At 41.8% G+C, this 21,429-nt stretch overlaps 2 protein-coding genes and 1 pseudogene across 3 annotated transcripts in view; all 3 read right to left on the reverse strand.

The window, feature by feature from the left end:
* The window catches only part of LOC123828181 (zinc finger protein 791-like), a 45,951-nt gene extending 45,632 nt beyond the window's left edge, over window positions 1–319 (reverse strand). For both annotated transcript variants that reach the window (XM_045852830.1, XM_045852829.1), the window contains exon 1: window positions 164–319. The gene's annotated coding sequence lies outside the window, so the exon portion shown is untranslated. The remainder of the gene's footprint in view (window positions 1–163) is intronic.
* Window positions 320–4,062: 3,743 nt separating this feature from the next.
* Window positions 4,063–6,966, reverse strand: LOC123828527 (annotated as a pseudogene).
* Window positions 6,967–11,072: 4,106 nt separating this feature from the next.
* Window positions 11,073–19,944, reverse strand: LOC123828416 (zinc finger protein 709-like). The gene is made up of 4 exons (XM_045853362.1): window positions 19,797–19,944; window positions 13,860–13,986; window positions 13,601–13,661; window positions 11,073–12,964 (listed from the first exon to the last, which is right to left on the reverse strand). The coding sequence occupies exons 1-4, from the start codon at window positions 19,797–19,799 to the stop codon at window positions 11,284–11,286; spliced, it is 1,872 nt and encodes a 623-aa protein (XP_045709318.1). The 5' UTR covers window positions 19,800–19,944; the 3' UTR covers window positions 11,073–11,283.
* Between the last annotated feature and the right edge of the window lie 1,485 nt (window positions 19,945–21,429).

Raw genomic sequence — 21,429 nt, forward strand, 5'->3', positions numbered from 1 at the left:
GGGAATCCGGCTGCCGGCCCAGCCCCCGCGCTGCGAGCCGGAGAGGACAGAAGGCGGAGAGGCGGCCCAGAGAGGGCGCAGACTCCTGAGGTGACCGCGGGAAGGCCGGGTCCCGCCCTCAGGCCCTCGACCCGTCTTGGGTCATCCCGTTCCTTACACTCACCATTTCCCGGTCCCTGGAGTCCCCCTCTGTCCTCCAAGAGGCTTCCGTGGCTGGCACAAGTCACCCCGGGTCGTAGACAGAAGGCGAGGAACTAGGCGAGTAGACGTAGGTAAAACCCTACCCGGAGGTGCCAGGAGCAAACCGGCTGTTTGCGGAGCGTCGCCCCACCCACCCGGCCTGCGGCGCCCCTGATTAGTCTCTGGGAAGGGCCCGCCTCCCCGATTTCCGAGTGCGGACCTGGGCAGAACCAGCTTCCGCTCTCGGGCGGGAGAGCGTCTCTGTCAGGGACCTTTGCTTTTTATTAAAATGTGTTTCTGGCCTGTTAAAGGGGCAGTGGGGTCCTCCTGTAGCTATTTCTCAATGCAGGACCAGGTATGCGTTGGAAATTCCAGACCTGAAACCAGAAAAGCTCGTGTTCCAGCTTCCTGTCACGACCAGTAAGTAGAGACAGGGAATCAATCTTTATGGGCGTTTTGTTTTTTTAATTTTTTTAAAGATTTCTTTCATTCATTCATTCATTCATTCACTCACTCATCCATCCATCCATCCATCCATCCATCCATCCATCCATCCATCCATCCATCCATCCATCCATCCATTCATTCATTCATTCCAGAGAGAAGGGAAGAAGAAAGAGGAGGGGGGGAAACATCAGCGTGTGGTTGCTTCTCCTGCGCCCCCTACTGGGGACCTGGCCAGTAACTCAGGCATGTACCCTGACTGGGAATCCAACCGAGACCCTTTGGTTTGCAGCCTGCACTCAATCCACTGAGTCATACCAGCCAGGGCAATGGGCGTTTTATTCAGATGGCGGGGGAGCAGAGAAGACGGTGGGTTATGTACCCTAAAAGACCATCTTACATTCCATTTCCAACCACCCGCTGTTATAAGGAGACCAAGAGTGTACGTAAGGGTTTTGGAATTCAGGGAAAGGTTAATCAGATAAAAGCTGCAGTCTGCCAATTTTCCTAGCATCCTTTAATCTGTTCATCTGTGGTTCTTTATCTGTGTCCTGGGTGGTGGACAGATGTACCTCCCTGAGCACAATGGCTCAAATACCACTGGATTGCTCACAGTGCTCCTAGGGCACAAAGGTCGAATTGCTGCGGTCTCCTGGAGTCAGGGTGGGTCACACCTTTAGTTTCTGAAACAATAGCTTTTTACATGCATTAATTACTAAGCTTATTAACTACTACTTAAAACTAAAATTTTCCAACTCTTGAGTTCTTCCATCAGACTCATTTTCCAGATAGAGGGATGACCTTGTCCTGAGCAGGAGGGGCGTCCAGGCCAGGCCAGCCTGGGACCAGAGGGTCTGAGGTCCTCCCCAGGTTAGGGGTTGACATAGGTTGCAACACCACTCCTGGAACTGTGATCCTTGTTTACACATCCATTTAAAAATGACCTTACCATATGTAATGAAGAGTCTGGCTTCATTTTGATCTTTGCTTAGAGTGTTGGGGCTTTCACCCCTCCCTTCTCTACCTCCATACGTTGTAGTAGGTACTTGAGTGAAAGCAGCCCATGGCAGTCAGGGTATGGTTCTGGCAGGAAGTTTGAAATTCCCAGCCCTCACTGGGCACAGGAACCCTTCTTTGGCCAACTCTAAGCTGAAATGTGTCCAATAAAACTCTCATTTCTTTTTGCTATTCTGTGATGGTTTTTGCTTCCTTGTATTCTAAATCGCTGATTTAATTCTCAGTTTCATCCACTGTTGATTCCCTGTAAATTGTTCTTCATTCCACTTAGTGTATCCTTCCTATCTGAGGTTAGGTTCTGGTTCTTTTTTAAGGTTTCCATGTCCTTATTTATGCTGTTGAAGTTCTAAGTTCAGGTGCTCTTCCACTGCATAAGTTCAGCGAGCATCCTTATTACCAGTGTTTTGAACTCTGCATCTAGTGGATTGCTTCTCTCCATTTTGTTTAGTTCTTTTTCAGTTTTGTTCTGTTCTTTTATTTGGGACATGTTTCTTGTCTCCTCATTTTGGCAGCCTCCCTGTGTTTGTTTCTGTGTATTAGGTAGAACCATGACATATCCTGGGCTTGATGGAGTAGCCTAATGTAGTAGGTGTCCTGTAGGGTCCATTAGGTCAGCCTCCCCTATTACCCAAGATGGGCATTTGCACAACCTCCTTTGTGTGCTATGTACACTCCTATTTTAGTTAAGCCTAGATTGCAGTTAGCAAGTCAACGGGAGGTATTTACCCCCAGGTTGATCAGGCTGTATCCATTGATTCCAGAGGAAGGGGGAAGGAGGAAGAGAGAAAAAGAGAGGAGAGAGAGGGAGAGAGAGAGGGTGAGAGAGAGGGAGAGAAGCACGATTGGTTGCTTCCCAAATGCACCCTGATAGGGGCTGAACATGCAACTAGGCCTTGATCAGGAATCAAACCCAGGACCTTTTGGTTTACGGGACAATGCTCCAACTAACTGAGCTAGACCAGACAGAGCCCTGCTGATTTTCACAGCCAGAAATTATAGGGACTTCTCTTCTCAGCACTGGAATCCTGGTCTTGGGAGCCTGGTGTGGGGCTGATACCCTTGCTCATGAGGTGGGACCACGAAAGCAGATATATCCTTCCCTATTTTTATTCACCACACCTGGGACCAGCACTTTTAGCATTTCCACCCCCCAAACTGGTGTCAATGAGGTTTCTTCTTTAAATCTCTAGTTGTAGGACTTCTATTTGACTAGGTTCCAGGTAGTTATAACAGTGATTGTTCTGTAGTTTAGTTCTAATACTGACACGATTTTGGGAGGATGCGTATACTGTTTACCTATGCGGCTGCCATCTTAACCAGAAGTCCCATTTCATTCACTTTTATGGCTGAATAATATTCCACCGTATGGATAAAACACACTTTGCTTATCTATTCATTTGTAAATGGGCATTTGGATTGTTTTCGCCTTTTGGCTATTATGAATACCACTGCAGTAAACATTGCTGTACCAGATTTTTAGTGAACATGTATCTTAATTTTTCTTGGGCATACACCTATGGGTGAATTGTTGGGTCCTATGGTGATTCTAAGTTCAAAGTTGAGGAACTGCCAGACTGTTTTCCAAAGTGGCTGCACCATTTTATATTTTTACCAGCAGTGTGTGACTGTCCAGTGTCTACAGATCCTCAACAAAATTTGTTGTCTCCCTTTTTGATTCATGAAGTGGTACCTCACTGGGGTTTGTATTTACCTTTTCTTGATGACTAATGGTGTCCATCATCATTTCATATGCTCTTGGCCATTTGTACATTTTTGGAAAGTGTCTGTTTACATCCTTTGACAATCTAAAATTATATATATGACATTTTATTATTGAGGTATAAGTACTCTTTATTATTTTTGTCAACAGAGCCACATTTATCTTACTACAAAGGTAATAGAAATATAACTTCAACTTAGTCATTTTTCCTGATTTTCATATACTTTAAATTATGTTTAAAGTTTTATTGATAGCTTGGGAGAAAATGCTCTGTTTGATCTTTTTTTCTTTTTTTCTTTTTTCTTGTCTTACATAATTTAATTTACCGTATATATGCAGATGTTTTATGTACAATGCTTAGTTCTTTCAGATAATCATACCAAGGCAATCTTTCCACAAACAGATTCAGGAAAAATAGATATTTCTGCAGTTCACAGACTATCACAACTTGAGACTTCGTTACTGATTTCAATTTTGAGGCCATACACAATGTTCAAAATATACATAAGTGAAGGACATAAAAGTGAGCCAAAAGATACCACAGAATTCAGAACAATTAAACTGTGTATTTTGCTTGCATCAGGGCCGCAATGATGTGTATATCTCACAGCTCTTTTACTTTAGTGCGAGGAGCTTCTGGAATCTACCTTAATTGCACAGCAGGTAGGCAAACGTGTGCTGCTGAAGGCTTCATCAAAGGCTCATTTCTTCCATGTCTTTCCTTTCTCGGGTTTTTGTTTCAGCTTATAATCAGCCAGGGTGGCCTTGGTTGCATCTTCAGCCAGCAGGGAGCAGGAGGAAAGCATAATTCCTTGGCGATATCTATCTATTTCTTTCTTTTAATCCTCACCCAAGGATACATTTATTGATTTTAGAGAGAAAGGGAGAGAGTGGAGAGAGAAATATTGATGTGAGAAACATTGATCGGTTGTTTTCCATATGCACCCTGACTGGGGATTTTTAAAGCAGCATTTTTGGTGTAGGGGACAATGTTTTAACCAACTGAGCCAGTTGAGCCACCTGGACAGAGTGATGATCTGTGTTTTTGATGGTCAAGGCTTCCTTCACCATCTTCCCTTGTCTTCCCTTTCACCCACCTAATGGCTGGCTAATGAACTGGAGGCAATTGCAGAACCATAGCTAAGTGTTTTAAATCTGACATCCATGATCTTCCCCTTTTAATCCACTTGAATCTGTAATTTCATTACATCACCACATGTTGAAGCCCCCATCAGTCCTGTTCCAACATTTTTAGATATTGAGACCCCACATTTTTACGATCTTCATAACGATCAACAACCTGCTTGTGATAGAGCTGGGCTGGAGCTGGTAAAGCCCCCCAGGCTGGCAAGTGGGGGCTCAGGGCAACAAACTGTGTGCACACTCAGCCCCCACCATCCTGTGGCACAGCACCTGCGAGGCCGAGCACCAGACCAAGGGCAGGGCTCCTTCCTTCCTTCTTGCTTCTCTTTTTAAAAATTAAACTGATTTTGGATTATACTGGTTAATAACAATATAAAAGTTTCACATGCACTGTTCTATAATACATGATCTGTACTTTGGCATGGTGTGCACACCACACAGAGTGAATCTCCTTCCATCACCCTATATTTGACCCTCTTCTCCCTGTTCACTCTCCTCTCATCTCCCTTCCCCTCTGGTAACCACTATTCCATTCTGTCTATGAATTTGTCTGTTTTGTTTGTTCATTTGTTGCTTTTTGTTTTATATCCCACATATGAGTGAAATCATATGATTCTTATCCTTTTTAATTTTTTTTGCTTAGCATGATACTCTGAAGATCCATCCATGTTGTCACAAATGGCAGTGTTTCATCTTTTCTTATGGCTGAGTAGTGTTCCATTGTATATGTACCACGTCTTCTTTACCCAATCGCCCATCAAAGGACACTTAGGTTGTTTCCATGTCTTGGCCACCATGAATAATGCTGCGATGAACATAGGGATCCATATATCTTTATGAATAAATGTTTTTAAAATTTTCAGGTCAATACCCAGAAGAGGGATTGCTGGGTCATATCATAGCTCTAGTCTTAATTATTTATTTATTTACTTTTGATCAGTTTACACTCTATATTATCTTGTATTAGTTTCAGGTGTACAGCATAGTGATTAGATAATCACATACTTTATAAAGTGTCCCCTGATATTTCCAGTATCCACCTTGTACCATACATAGTTATTACATTATTGACTATATTTCCTATGCTGTACTTTACATCCCTCTGACTATTTTGTAGCTACCAATCCGTATTTCTCAATCCCTTCACCTTTTTTCATCCAGTCCCCCAATTCTCCTCCCTCTGCCTACCATCAATCTGTTCCCTGTATCTGTGAGTCTGTTTTGTTTATAGTTATTTAGATTCCACTGTAAATGAAATCATATGGTATTTGTCTTACTCTGATTGACTTATTTCACTTAGCACAATACCCTTTAGGTCCATCCATGTTATTCCAAATGGTAAGATTTCATTCTCTTTTTTTAAGATTTTATTTATTTTTAGAGAGGGGAAGGGAGGGAGAGAGAGAAATATCAATGTGTGGTTGCCTCTTGTGTGCCCCCCACTGGGGACTGGGCCTGCAACCCAGGCATGTGTCCTGACTAGGAATTGAACTGGACACCCTTTGGTTCACAGGCTGGTGCTCAATCCACTGGGCCACACCAGCCAGGGCAGATTTTGTTCTTTTTCATGAAAAAGTAATATTCCATTGTATATATGTACCATAGCTTTTTTTATCCACATATCTATTGATGGGCACCGGTTGCTTCCATATTTTGGGTATTGTAAATAATGCTGCAATAAATATAGGGGTACATATATTCTTTTGAATTAGTGTTTCTTCTTTCTTTGAATATACATCCAGAAGTGTAACTGCTGAATTGCTGGGTCATAAGGCAGTTCCATTTTTAATTTTTTGAGGAACCTCCATACTGCTTTCCACAGTGGCTGCACCAATCTGCATTTCCACCAACAGTGGAAAGGGTTGCCTCTTCTCCACATGCTCACCAGCATTGTTATTGATTTATTGATAGTCATTCTGACAGCTGTGAAGTGATATGTCATTGTGGTTTTAACGTGCATTTCTCTGACTAGTGACATTGAGCATCTTTTCATATGTCTATTGGCCATCTGTAAAGCATGTTCTTAGCCTTGACTCCTCCCTGTTTGTCAGAGTATAAACCTGAAGGGTCTAGATGATGTCTGACCACTCTTTCACCACGCAGTCTTTGGCAAAGTAGTTTTCTTTGAGGGATAGCCTGTGTTACAGAGAACAGAATGCTTTGTGTGTGTGTAAAAATATTTCCCATTACTTGTAAGAAGCATGAGGCATTTTTTTCCCCAAGATTCACTATTAGAATCTGTTTGGGTTTCTGCAAAAAAATTCATGAACTGTGGGGAGCACTCTAAAGACAGGCCTCCACTTTGAGTTTGTAAATCTTAAGCTAGTTTTTACTGTCTCAGCAATTCGTCTACTATAGTTCACACTTTCCTGGCGGTTGCTGGCTCCATTGGCCTCCGCTTTCAGTGAGCAGCAGTTCTCCACAGTCTCCAGCCTCTCGTTTTGGGGGCACTGCTTTGCCATATAACCTTAAACTTCTTGTAGATCTAAGAAGAAATGCTGTTCTTTAGATTTTTCAGTTTTTTATTGTTGTGAAGAAGAGAATGGGCACTCCAAGCTATTTACATGTTTGGACAGAAACCATTCATTCACTTGTGTTGCTCTTTATTTCCGTTATGACACTATACCATTTTTAATGATTAATCCTACTGCTAGTGCCCTTGTGGGTGGTTTCAAAGGTTTTCTTTTGTAGCCACTGAATCTAAAAATATGATAATAGAATCTCTGCATTTTGAATTTTTTCCCCTCATCATCTCAAAGTTCCCCACAGTGGACAGCTATTTGTCACCCGAAAAACCTTTCCCATTGATTACCTTGTTTTATCATTGTCCTTCAGAAAAGTATTTTATTTATTTATTTTTAGAGATATGGGAAGGGAAGGAAAAAGACAGGGAGAGAAACATTGATGTGTGACAGATACTTCGATGGGTTGCCTCTCGCACACCCCCACCTGGACGCCTGGCCTGCAACCCAGGCATGTGCCCTGATGGGGAATTGAACCAGTGACCTTCTGGTTCACAGGCACTTAATCCACTGAGCCACACCAGCCAGAGCTATCATTGCCCTTTTTAAAAAAAGTTTGTTTATTATTAGAGAGAGGGAAGTGGTGGGAGAAAGAGAAGATGAGAAACGTCAGTGCAAGAAAGTTTAATTGGTTGCCTCCTGTACGCACCCTGACCGGGTATCAAACCAGCGAGTCTTTACTTTGCAGGATGATGCTCCACCAACTGAGCACACCGGTCAGGGCTATCATTGCCCGTTTGAGGGCTGGATACCTTACTTAAAATAGGACCAAATGTCAAGACTATGTGTTACCACATGCATCAAATGAAGAGAAAAATTATTACTCAAAGGTATCTTCTAAAAGGTACCTTCATATAGGTGGCTTCCACAAAGAAGAATGGGTTGGCCCTTTAAGATGTGTAGGATTAGAGGCTGGAAATATTCAAGGTTAGACTCTTTTACCTGCTCACTCAAAGGGAGACGTGTCAACATCATAGGTTTCCCTACGCGGGTCGAGCAGGGTGTGCTGGTGTCTACACTAATTAAAGGTCAAATATCAAAAGTGAGCTCAGCACCTTTATTAAAGCTCTCTCCTGGGCTTTTTTTTTCTCCTGAGCTTTGTTGACTGAACTGTGTCACATCTCCTTTAAAAGAATCTGAACATAAATTAAAAGGCAGGTAAAATGCACCAATGATATATTATAACTAAGCTGTGAAACCTAACAAAACCCGTTTGAGTCCAGTCATCCTCGGGTGTTGGAGAGATCCAGGAGAGTATGGTTCCAGAACGGTTCTAATCGCTTAGTAATGTTATTTCGTCTGTGTTGTGGTTTTGGTGGCACCTTCCCAGGGTAGTCCACCCACGTGCGGCCAGCAGCCATTTTAGGGGAACATGACTCTCTCTGGTTGCTACTAAATACACCAAATTCAAGATGTCATCACCAATGCAGGGTTTTCTGTCAAGGAAGCCATCTGAATCATTAGCTGTGTTATGTATTTTTTTGTGTGTTTTTGACGTTACCACATTGGCATTAATGGGTTGCTTGCTGAATGATCGTCACGTGTGCCCAGGTCAGCGCCAGTGCCTCCCAGGACAATGAGTGCATGAGCATAATTGGTAGGAAGTCAGCCCGTTTGTGGTGGGTGGGTGAAGGGGCTTTGAAGAAATGTGGCGAAAATGAAATAGATACACAGGACATCTCAGGAGTGGGATGTAGGAGTTGTGGCTGGGACACACTGTTCCAATAAACCAAAGATCTGTAGGAGAGACCATTCTGACTGAAATGTCTGGTAAGCCTGATGATCAGAACAACAGCAACAGGCTCTAACGACTGAGCACTGAATCTAAGTAATGCCTCAAACAGCAGGAAGATCCATTTAGAAGCAAGGTTCCTCCTAACAATTAGGCCAACTGTGAGAGTGGAGGAGGGTCATAAGAGAGATGCAAGGTTCATGGAATGCCTTCTTTTAAGAGCCCAGTGTTCCATTTTAATTTATAGAGTGTCTTTCTTAAGTGCCTGCTTTTTGACTTCAGTAGGATCATGTATGATAGGACGAGTAATTTGTCTATGAGTTTCTACCATGGTGTGAGTGCAGCAAGCAGCCCAGCAGATGTGGTGAGGGGCTACTAAAAACCATATTTGCCGTTAGCTGTAGGTACCCTTTCCTTGGTATGGAAAGTATGTTCATTATATTACCAGTGGTGCATTTTCTCACATTAGGTGTATTTGTCAGTCACTAAATGAGCCATGGCAAAGGAAGGAAGTTTCTTCAATTTTGCCTAGAACTTTAGGTATGAGGTCTTTAAATGGCTTAATATTGTGTGGGCCCACAGAGCCAAGGTTAACAGCATCATATCAGAGGTGTCAGTATATGTGTCAGAAATCTAACTCAATTTATTTCCCTGAGCATTAAAATGAGCCTCTACAGACTGAGGTTTGATGTATGCAGACTTACAAGTGGACTTGACTTGACTTGGTTGTTGTGAAGCAAGATATCCCCAGAGCCCTGGGCAGTGTGGATCAGTTGGTTGGAGCATCATCCCATAACTGAAAGGTTGTGGGTTTGATTCCCGGTCAGGGCACATACCTAGGTTGCAGGTTTGATCTTTGATCCCCAATCCCTGGTCTGGGCACATATGGGAGGCAACCGATCGATGCTTCTCTCTCACATCAATGTTTCTCTGACTCTCCCTTCCTTTTTCTAAAAGTGGTGAAACAGAAAAGATATTCCCAGAGTTTATGCCAAAGAAGTGACATTAGTAAGGAGTTGTTGCTATTGGTGGGATGAGACAGCTACATATTGGCAGAGGCCAAAGGAGTTATAAAATTGTATACATGAGTTCAATTCTTGGCCAGGGAGTTCTCTAATCCTAACGTGATTGCCTGCAGTTTAACTAACAGATCTGCTGTTTGTGTCCAGTCTTTGATCAGGGATGGCCTGTTTGAACTAGGGACAAAATACAGCATCTCTGCAGGGAGTCCATCAGGTGTGGTGGGAGCACACTGTCTATAAAATTTATGAGTTTTCTCATCATTCATATGCTTCTCAGAGACTCCCAAAGTGGCCAATATGTTTAGAAAAGGGACCTTTAGAACAGACTACACGAATGTGAAGGAAACACACTTCCCCCTGTAGGTGGGATATACCAGGGGCACCATTTTCAGCACCGTGCTGTAAGTACTGGCATCTCTTCAATGAGAACTATAGTTAGAAAGCCTGAGGGTCCTGCATTCGTGACCCAAGGCAAAATTGGTAGCAGGCGACAGAGCAGACCAACTGAGGGCCTGGGAGGGACTCCATGACAAACAGATCTTGTCAGTTGTCAGTGTTGGCTGCTCTAACTGTATGTGGCATGGGTGGAGGAAAACAGTCTTTGAATAAGAATGCCCTGGGTAATTTATGTCCACCATGGCTGGTCTGCAGAGTCTTGGATGCTTCTATAGTAAAAAGCTTGGGAGAGAAAGACTAGCGGAGTGACTTATGTCAACAAATTCTAGAGCCATTTGGAAGTGTTGTGGGATTAAGTGAGGAAGCAGATCTGGTAAACACGTGACAGCTGTGACTGAAGGGAATCAGCTCATCACCCATGTCCTGCCACTAACTGTCATTCTTCTGGCTCTCAGCCTCCTGGTGTTGCCAAGGAGAAATCAGTATGAAAATAGTAATTCACATAAAACTATCATATACTCTCACACATAAAAAATGTACTATGATGGTTTCTTAGTGTGAAAGTGAAAAAAAGGCTCCTATACCCACCAGTCCCCAAAAACAGCTTTCTCAGTAAGAAAGGTAGAGTATATACATAAGGGACTAAATATATCTAGAAACTGTCACAAAACCAGTAGGAAAATCCCAACAAAAACCAAACTTAGACTTTTCAATGTCCCCCTAACACTCAACAAACAGAACATTATCACAAAATTAAACTGTATATTAGAAATACACTTCAATTCACCTATGACTCTAACAGATTTCAAAATGGAAATATAAAATACTATTCACTGACTTAAAGAAGAAATACTACCTATAGTCTTATATATTATTTATTGTTGAATGATGATTCACAGAATTATCTGAATATTCAGTTCTGAAAATAATTAGTAGAAATCCACAGTCCAACAATGTACTTTAAGGAGGCTTGATAAACACAATATACTTACATTTATAATAACCTTTTCATGTTGAAAGTCTTCCAGAACATTACACATGAATTTCCACTGAGCTTTCTCATGTTACATTTATATTTCTTTTTTTTTCCACATGTAGGAATGTGGATCAGATTTTCTTACGCTGTTTACATTCAAGAAGATGAATCCTGTGAGTCTTTTTGTGCCTTCGGAAGGAACTGGGATAATTAAAGGATTTCCCACATTCTTTGCATTCATATGGTTTCTCTCCAGTGTGACTTCTTGTATGTACTTGGAAACCTAGCTGAGAAGAAAAAGCTTTACCACATTGCTTACATTCATAGGGTTTTTCTCCAGTGTGACTTCTCTCATGTATTTTTAAGTAACTGTGATCTCTGAAGGCTTTACCACAGTGTTTACATGCACAAGGTTTCTCTCCAGTGTGAGTCATTTCATGCCTGCGTAATGTACTGGGAAAATAAAATGCTAACCCACATTCCTTACATTGATAAGGTCTATTTACATCATGTACTCGCATGTGTGCTCGAACGCGTGATGGATAAATGAAGGCTTTCCCACATTCCTTACACTGATATGGTCTATTTCCAGCATGTATTTTCACATGTGACCGAAATCCAGATGGATTCCTGAAGGCTTTGCCACATTGCATACATTCATAGGGTTTCTCCCCTGTGTGCAGTCTCTCGTGTATCTTTAAGGCTTTGCTACTGCCTAGGGCTTTCCCACATTCCTTGCATTCATAGGGTTTCTCTCCAGTATGAGTTTCTCTGTGTAATTGTAAGTAATGGTAATAACCAAAAGCTTTACCACATTTAATTTCAGAGGATTTCTCTCTCTTGTGATTTCTTTCATGTAATTGGAAACCTCGATGACAAATGAAACCTTTACCACACTGCTTACACTCGTAGGGTTTCTCTCCCTTGTGATTTCTTCTTACATGTATTTCAAAACCTTGATGAGAACTGAAAGCATTACCACATTTCTTACATTCATAAGGCTTCTTTCCTTTGTGATATCTTTCATGTACTTGGAAACCTCGACGAGAATTGAAAAATTTATCACATTGTTTACATTCATAGAGTTTCTCTCCTGTGTGAATCTCTTCATGTGCTTGAAAAGTATGAGGATATCTAAAGACTTTTCCACATTGTTTACATTCATAGGGATTCTCTCCTTGATGATATCTTTGATGTGCTTGGAAACCTCGTTGAGAATTGAAAGCTTTTCTACATTGCTTACATTTGTAGGATTTCTCTCCTGTGTGAGTCCTCTCGTGTGATTGAAAAGCACGGTGATATCTAAAGACTTTTCCACATTGTTTACATTTATAAGGACCATATATATTGTGCATTGCCATGTGTCTTCGAAAACTTGTGAGCCACATGAAAGGTTTCCCGCATTCCTCACATTCATATTGTTTTTCTCCTGTGTGAATCCTTCTGTGTATTTGCAAAGTTGCACGAAAACGGAAGGCTTTCCCACACTCCTTACAATGATAGGTTTTCTCTTCAGTGTGCATCCTTTGATGTATTTTAAATAAACTTGAAAAAATAAAAGCTTTCCCACAAAGCTTACATTTATATGGCCTCTCTCCATATTTCAGATACTCATATGGTTTTTGTCCAGTGTGACACCTGATGTGCCAATTAAGGGAAAAATGATGCGTGAAGACTTTCCCACATGTATCGCACTCATGTGGTTTCACTCCAGTGGTTTTCTTGTTCAGACTGAGATTTGAGATAAGGCTGAAGTTTTCTCCACATTGACTACCCTCTTTACTTTCACAGAGTCTTTCTACCATTTGATTTCTGCAAAAAAAAAAATGAGAAGGACATTACAAGTAATTTTTTAAATAACATTTTTCACAATGTTTATTAGGGTTTTAGGACAAGTGTAAGTTTCCTGCCTTGTCTGAATTCTCCGAAGCTGAATATACTAAATGCTCTCCAGGAGGACTACTCCCTTGCAATGATCAAAACAGTGATATTCATATATAAAGCTTATTAATAAGTTTCCAAGTAAACTATTTTGCAAACACTGAATATTTATGTCACATATAAAGAAAATATTTCTGGTAAAAATTCTTAAGAATAACCAAATTTGGCCCTGGCAGGATGGCTTAGTTGGTTGGAGCATCATCCCGTACACCAAAAGGCTGCAGGTTAGATCCGCAGTCAGGGCACACGCCTCAGTGGCAGTTTCAATCCCTGGTTGGGGTGTATATGGCAGGCCACCGAAGGCTGATTCTCACATAGTTGTTTCTCTCTCTCTCCCTCTTCCTCTCACCTTAAAATCAGTAAGCATATGCTTGGGTGAGGATTAAAAAAGAACAAAAAACAAGAATAACTAAATCTGAAGCAGGAGTTATTTATCTTGTTTCTTTAAAAAAAAAATTACACCAGGATTCTCCTATGAGACTGTACTTTGTTGTGACTGTCACTCACCTTAGTTTTCCCCCCTGGTTTTTGTCCTGATCTTCAATGTCATGATCTTCCCATTTTTTGCCTAAAATGTAGACCCAGAAAAATGATCACAAATATTAAAAATTGTTACAAAATTATTAGATTCTATGTTGTTAGCTGTGACCATGCCTAGTTTACTTACCAATGTCCTTTTCCACATTTCACATCTTGGAAAAAAGATGACGAGCAAAGAATACTTGTTCTCTAATTGACCAAGTCAAGGAAAAGTTGTTATCCTTACCTACTGAATCCAGGTTCTTGAAAGTTTCCTGCATCACATCTCTAAACAGTTTCTTCTGTGGCAGATCCAGTAAGGCCCACTCCTCCAGGGTAAAGTCCACAGCCACGTCTTCAATGGCCACAGCGTCCTAAAACATCCCAAGCATGCTTACAGTAGGATGTGTGAGACTGACTGAACATGACAACTGGACTCCACTTATAGGAAGCTTATGTATGATTCTGTCATCTCCAAACCCTTATGCTATGATTTGATCATCAGAAGCTTACCCTCTGTCCACACTTACTTCCTTATAAATTTAACAGCATGATGGACATAGGGAAATGATTTACATACATTTACTGTGATCACATTACATCTTATTTTTCTCTAATGGCAGGGTACAGAGCATGCTAAGGAGTGACAGAAATGCTATACAGATAAAACAAATATTTTAAGACCATTGTGAGAAAAACTCTTTCATCTCCTTCCTCATTACCCATCATTTATAGTCCTGCATGAGGCAGAGGGTCATGTCCGTATTAAAGTTTAATGAATAAAAAAAGGAAGCCCTTTCTTCTATTTTTATCACCAAACATGACAGTCCAAGAGACCAGTAGAAATCCAACATTTAATGAGGTGCAGCTGGCCATTATTGCCCCTAAAGTGCACCAGGCCTCTAGAAGTGGTCAGACACAGCTGGCAAAATTGAAATATTTTTGAGAAAAAGTATTGTTTTTGCCTTGTATAATCTTTACCCCAGACTCAGTTCTGCTTTCTCAGTCCAATTCGATGGGCTAGAAGGTTAATGGGAACTTTGAGTTCAGACACTAGGAAAAAGGAACAACAGCTGAGACTACAAAATCCCTATATTCATGTGTCTCAGGGCCGCTTGGAGACAATTTTTGGCAGATATCAGCACATACAGTAACAAATATGCCAGAAGTGCTCTTTTTTAAAAAAAAATTATTATTTTTTTATTTTTAGAGAGAGGAGAAAGGAGGGAGAAAGAAAGGGAGAGAAACATCAATGTTTGGCTGCCTCTCCCATGCTCCCCACCAGGAATGTGGCCCACAACCCAGGCATGTGCCCCGACTGGGAATCGAACCAGCGACCCTTTGGTTTGCAGGTCAGCACTCAATCCATTGAGCCACACCAGCCAGGGCCAGAAGTGCTCTTTACGGCAGAAACAGACCGCCCTGCACCTTCTTGACCTTGAGGATCAGTTTGAGAATTAAAATTTGCAACTGTGTTCAGTGAAATCCACAAAAGTTTGAGGGTAAATCTGCCTGTGAGTATAACATACATGGATGGGAGGATTCAGCAGCGCTCTCCTTTAAAAGGACATAAGATCTCCGTTTTTACTTTGCAGGAGTATGTGTTTCCTGACCAGCCACCCTAGAGACTGCACTCCTATGTTGTCTAGTTCCCAAGCTCCCACGTGGAGTGAGGCAGCATGGTACCTCGAGCCCTGAGCATATGTTGCATCCCTTTGGTGTTGACAGCACACATGGTCAAGAGTTTATGAAGGGCTTATTACCTCCACAACTGAGGTGTGTGGGGAAGAAAAGGCAGGCCTCTCCAGTAGTCATGAAATGGCTTGAGAGAGCAAGAAGAGATGCCTGGACTTTTTGTAAAGTTGAGGTCAGGGGTTGGGTTCGTTATGGTTCACATGCAAGATCAGGACCTCAGAGGGCTGAATCTTCTGCCACCTTTGAAGGAAGGAGCACCAAGGCACTCATCACTTTGTGCAGATGTGGGTCAAAGGGGAATAAGGAGGGATGAGACTGAAAAGTTGTCATCTGTCAATCATCAACTGAAGTCAGAGAATTCTGGTTTCTGATTGGACATTTCAGGAACTTGGAAGCCATCATTACTGACCTTATGGGAAAAACTTGAACAACTTTTCTTAGATCCATCAGAGCACTGAGGTCACAATCAAACCACTGTCTTCAAATTTTTGAAAGAAAATAAAACAGCATTTTATGTTATACATATATTTATTGGTTTTAGAGAGAGAGGAAGGGGGAGTGAGAGAGAGCAACATCCATCAGTTTCCTTCCATCAGCTCCCCAATTGGGGATTGAATGGCAACCTTTTCGTTTATAGGATGGTGTTCCAACCAACTGAGCCATCTGGCTAATGCAAAATAGCATTTTAAAATATGCCCAAAATATTATGTTCTTATCAAAGCCTGTAATGTAAAGACAAAAAGAATAAACATCACAAAACACAATACCCATGAACTACAGAGCAATTACAAAAGACTGAAATATACATAATGGGGATACCTGGAGGAAAAGACAAAGGAATAGAACAAAATAGGTAAGTAGTAATCACTGAGCTCTTAAAATTAATCATAGTCAGCAGATTGTATAATTAAAAAGCTCAGTGAACTAAACATGAAAAACACCAGAAATGCAAACCAAGTATATCATGTTCAAACTAGAGAAAAATCAAAGATGAAAATATATTGAGAAAAGCCAGAGGGGAAAACATACTTTAGGTATAGAGAAAAAAAGATTATAATTAAATCAGACTTCTCAGAAACCATGCAAGGAAGAAGAGAGTAGAGTAAAATGTTTAAAGTGTGAAAGAAAAAAAAACTTTCCTAGTTTGGGAAACCAAAAGTTGGTCCATTGAAAAATATTAATAAAATGATAACCATCTAGTCAAAATAATTGAGAAAAAAGAGATTACTAACATCAGAAATAAAAGGGCAAATGAACAAGACAACGAATTTAATGCCATCCAACATCCATTTATGACAATAATCTAGTAACAGAGGGAGAATTCTCTCTTCTTGAGAAAACATCACTGTACCTATTGCTAATATCATACTTAATCATGAGAAAGTAGATGCTTTTCTGGTAAGATGGGGAGAAGGGCAAGGTTTCCTTTCACCAATCCCATTCAACACTGTACTGGAAGCCCTGGCCATGTAATAAGAAAAGGATATAAAAGGTACACAGATTGGGAAGCAACAAACAAAAATGTCTTTGTTCTATATGACATGACTGTCTAGGTAAAACATCTGCAAAAATCCCACAGTAACAGAGATGATGGCTGAAATAGCCAGGTGACTGATCTTTGACAAATAAGTAAAAGCAATTATAAGAAAAAAAGAAAGTCTTTTAAACAAACCATGCTGGACATAATACATACATACACACACATGCACATACACAAAGTGAATGTAGACATAGAACTTAAATTTTGCCCAACAATGAACTCAAAATAGATCATATATCCAAATGTAAAATGCAAAAGTAAAAACAATTCCTAGAATGTAACATATGAGAAAATTTAGCCCTTGCTGGTGTGGCTCAATGGGCTGAGTACTGGCCTGTGAACCAGAGGATCACCAGTTTGATTCCTAGTCAGGATACATGCTTGGGTTGTGGGCCAGGTCTCCGGTGCAGGGCACACAAGAGCCACACATTGATGTTTCCTCTTTCTCCCCATTTTCCCCTCTCTAGAAATAAATAAATAAAATCTTAAAAAATAAAAAGAAAGAAAATCTAGGTGACCTTGTATTTAGTAATACATTTTTAGATAAGAACTAAAAAAAGTTTCACTTTATTAATATGAAAAACTCCTGTGTGTGAAGAGTGTTAATTGAATGAAAAGACAAGTCACAGAGTAGGAGTAGGACAAAATCTTTTGTAAAAAAGTTATCTGATGAATGACGGGTATCCAAAATATTCAAAGAACTCTTAAAACTGAACAATGAGAATACAAAGAAGCCAATTAAAAATGGACAAAATACCCTGGCTGGGTAGATCAGTTGGTTAGCGTGTGTCCAGATATGCGAAGGTTGCGGGTTCAATTCCTGGATCAGGGCACATTCAGGATCAACCAATGAATTCATAAACAAGTGGAACAACAAATCAAGGCCTGTCTGTCTGTCTGCCTCTCCAATGAACAAATTTTAAAAAGGGGACAATTCACTAAAGAAAAATACAAGTGGGAAATAAGCAATATGAAAACATGGTCATTACATTGGGGGATTACAAATAAAACAATGAGATATCACCATATACTTATTTTCTGGCCTTATTCTCTCATTCAACTACATTATAAAAGCCCAAGTTCTAATGGGAACTAGAATCAAACAGCTGCAATATTCAAGGGAGAAAGGAATTTAATGGAACCCTCCTCAAAAACATGAGAATGAAAACAGATGAGCAGCCTGCTTCCCTACATTTCAGAAGGAAACTCACACTCAGGCAAACATAATTACTGACTTGGGGTCTAGGTGCCCCTGATTGAGGTAGAACCACTGGAGTAACTCCCCAATTCATAAACTCCGTTGTCCACCTGATCTTCACAGACGTCTCCACGTGCAAAAAATACGCCTTGAGCACATCTAAACTGTTGTTGCAAAATTCAAACATAAGTTCTAAAAATGTCTAGACTTAAGAAACAACCTCAGAAAGGATGCCATCCCCACTCCCCCTCCTTGGGCATGTGCATTCCCAGCTTTCCAGGTGTCTGCAGCTTTCCTCAGTGTACCAGCTCCTTCCATGGTGGGTGTGAGCAGGAAAGATACCTGCAGGGGGAGGCTCCCCAGGAAGAACAACTGGGCCTTCCAGTGCTTCCCTGTGCAGGCTCAAAAGGGGCCTTAGCATCACTGGCCAAGGGCCTCTGCTCCCCACTGAGAAGCCTGGTACCACCCGATCAATATATAAATTACATAAACCTGACATTTGAACAAGCCAGCAAAATCACTCAAACCCAGTGATAATGTGGAAAGGGGAGTAAGAAAACAGTAACTCGCTTTTCTTAGTTAAACCAGAAAAGCCCAAGTATCTGTTCCATGCTGGAAAAAAAAGTGTCAGTTAATTCTGTTTCTATGACAAGACATTGTTTTGTAATAATTAATCACACTTGAACACATCTGCTCTGCAAGTCTAAGCTCTGGAATTTCATTTGAAAGCACCAAAAAGTAAAGAACATAGGAACCTCAGAAACTCACTACATGCTGAAGGGAAGAAAACAGTGAAATCAGAATTCTTAACAAATGAATTGGTAATACTGGATTTTTTTTTCTGAACTTCATCACTCTTTTGCCTTTTTGAAACTAGTTTATACTATCTTTCAAGCTCTATTGATTAAATACATTCCACCCTCACCGAAAAAGGAAAACTTAAATCAACAAATTTCACCAGGGTGTCATACCCAGGGAGAAGCAGGGCTAGCAGGGTAGATTACCCAGGAAAGATTTTAAAAGATCCTCCACCCAAAGGACTTCCCACAGGATGTCTGTGCCCAGGGAAGGTCCTGGGGGTGAGGAACGGGGATCTCCTCTCATGCAAAATATTCAGAGATAAAAGTATGTCTTTAAAGGATAGCCATTCATAACTACGTGGAGAAAAGGTTAAACAAGGAAAATACTGGAGTGTTTCAGATGCACCACGGATGACATTGTAGATCAGGTAAGGGACGCGCCATTTGGGAACAAGGAGAGGGACCTGGAAATTAAGGGATTTATCACCAGCCCCAGGTAGAGCTTAGCGAGGGGAACTGGGTCGTGGATTTGATGCCCTGCTCCCCCAACCTTTCGAAAACTCGGGAAAATACGAGTGTTAATGGGAAGAAAGCAGGAACTCAGGATGCCACCACCACAGCTCCTCCCACGCACAAACTCGGGAGTCGGACTTAACGACTGCCCCCCTACGACCCTCGCCGTGGCCGCACCATCTGTGAAGAAGCGGGGCTGCAGGCTTAGAGCTGCCAGCGCAGCTTCTAGGCTGGGCCGAATTGGACGCGAAGGGACGGAACAGGACGCCCGGGGTCTGGGCCCGCTGCCAGCCAGATAAGATGCAGGTACCAGCGGTGGCCTGGGACCCTGAGGTAGGCGGACTCGAACCTGACCGCTGGGAGGCCGGTCAGCTAGGCAGGTTCCAGCGGTTCCGACCAGCCCCAGGTCTCCATCCAGTACCCTGCCCTCATACTCACCATTTCTAGGTTTCCTGGGTCTCCCTGAGTCCTGTCTACGCCTGGTGCAGACCACAGCGCCACAGAGGCTACGCCAGGGCCTCCGGGAACCGCTCACGGTAGCCGAGCAACGAGTGGACTAGAGCGTGGCCTGAAGGTGAAGGGACATCACAACGCCTGTACGGGCCGTCACCCCACCCCTCTGCCCCAGAGAGGCCTCTGATTGGACAGCTTATAAGTCCCTGCCCCCACGCGCCTGAGTGACAACCACCGGGAGGACCTGTGGCTTTGCTGTACCAGCTCTGTCGGAGGCCCAGAGTCGGTCTGTTCCCTCCCTCCCCATCCTGCGTCCCGCCGACATAAGCTTTTAAACAGAACTTGTTCCTGGCCTGGGGCTTATTCCTTTGTCTTTTCCACAGTTCGTCGGAAGGCGTGGTCAGAGATGCTAGCAGAATCCCTGATTCAGTTTCAAGATGGAGCAAGTACACTCGAGGGTGGGGCAGGCCAGGCCACCCTGGAATGAGAGGGTGTGATACCTTGTAGAGGGTCCGGGATTCGGCGTAAGGCTGCGATCTCACTCATAGAACTGTGACCCTTGTTTAGAAACACAGACAATCTGACCTCACCGTTTGTAACAGTCTGGCTCCATTTTAGTCTTGATCCTTGCAAGCCTTGAACTTCCCACCCATCCCTTTCCCAGACCTTCTCATCTGGCCCTTAAGAGAAAGAATCCTAGAGCTCTAGGCTCTGAAGGGAAGCTGGAACCCCGCCGGGCACGGGGACTCTTCTCAACTTAGTCACAAGGTGTGAGATGTGTTCATTACATTCTCAGGTGTATGTTGGACACTAAAAAAAATTAATTTTAGGTCAGTTTTTCCTTGTGACCCTAGAAAACTTAAAAATGTAAGCAGATTTAATATCTCTAACATTTAATTCCTATTTTTATTGCTATAAGCAAAACTATTATAAATCATCATGTAATTTTGGGATGCACTTGGGAACTTTCCCAGTTTTACTGAGGTATAATTAACTAGTAAAATTATATTTAAAGATTACACCATGATGATTTGATATACATATACTACAGTGTACACTTTATACAGCTGTCACTCTCAGTCTTCCCATCTTCCTCCTCCCATACCCTCCCCTGGACAATCCCTAATTATCTTCTGTCTCTACAGAGTTCCCTATTAGGTTCTTTCATATGCATGCCATAAAAAATATATGGTCTTCATGATTAACTTCACTCAGCATAATTTTTTCAAGGCGCATCCCTGTTGTAGCTTATGTTAATATTTCATTTGTTTTTATGGTTGAGGAATATTTCATTGTGTCAACTGAAAATCAGTATTGACTAAGTGTTTCTGTTACTGGCCTGCTGGGTTCTTGTGATCTCCTAGGACAGAAATCAAAAGAGATCGCCCAAAACCAATATACAGTTTTGGCTGGGAATCAAACCAGGGTCTCCCACATGGCAGGTGAAAATACTACCACTAAATAATCCTGGGTTCTTAAGAAACCCCAGGATAGAAATTGAGAGAGTTCATCACAAGAATTAGGGCTCAGGTGAAGGTTTATTAAATAGCTCATATACCAAGGGAGACAATACTGAAAGGGAAAAGGAGAAATGCTGCTCTCCGACAAAAGCCAAGGA

This window comes from Phyllostomus hastatus, unplaced genomic scaffold (genome assembly GCF_019186645.2).
Source record: "Phyllostomus hastatus isolate PE091 unplaced genomic scaffold, TTU_PhHast_1.1 phas_contig_98, whole genome shotgun sequence".
In the NCBI taxonomy this organism is placed as follows: Eukaryota; Metazoa; Chordata; class Mammalia; order Chiroptera; family Phyllostomidae; genus Phyllostomus; species Phyllostomus hastatus.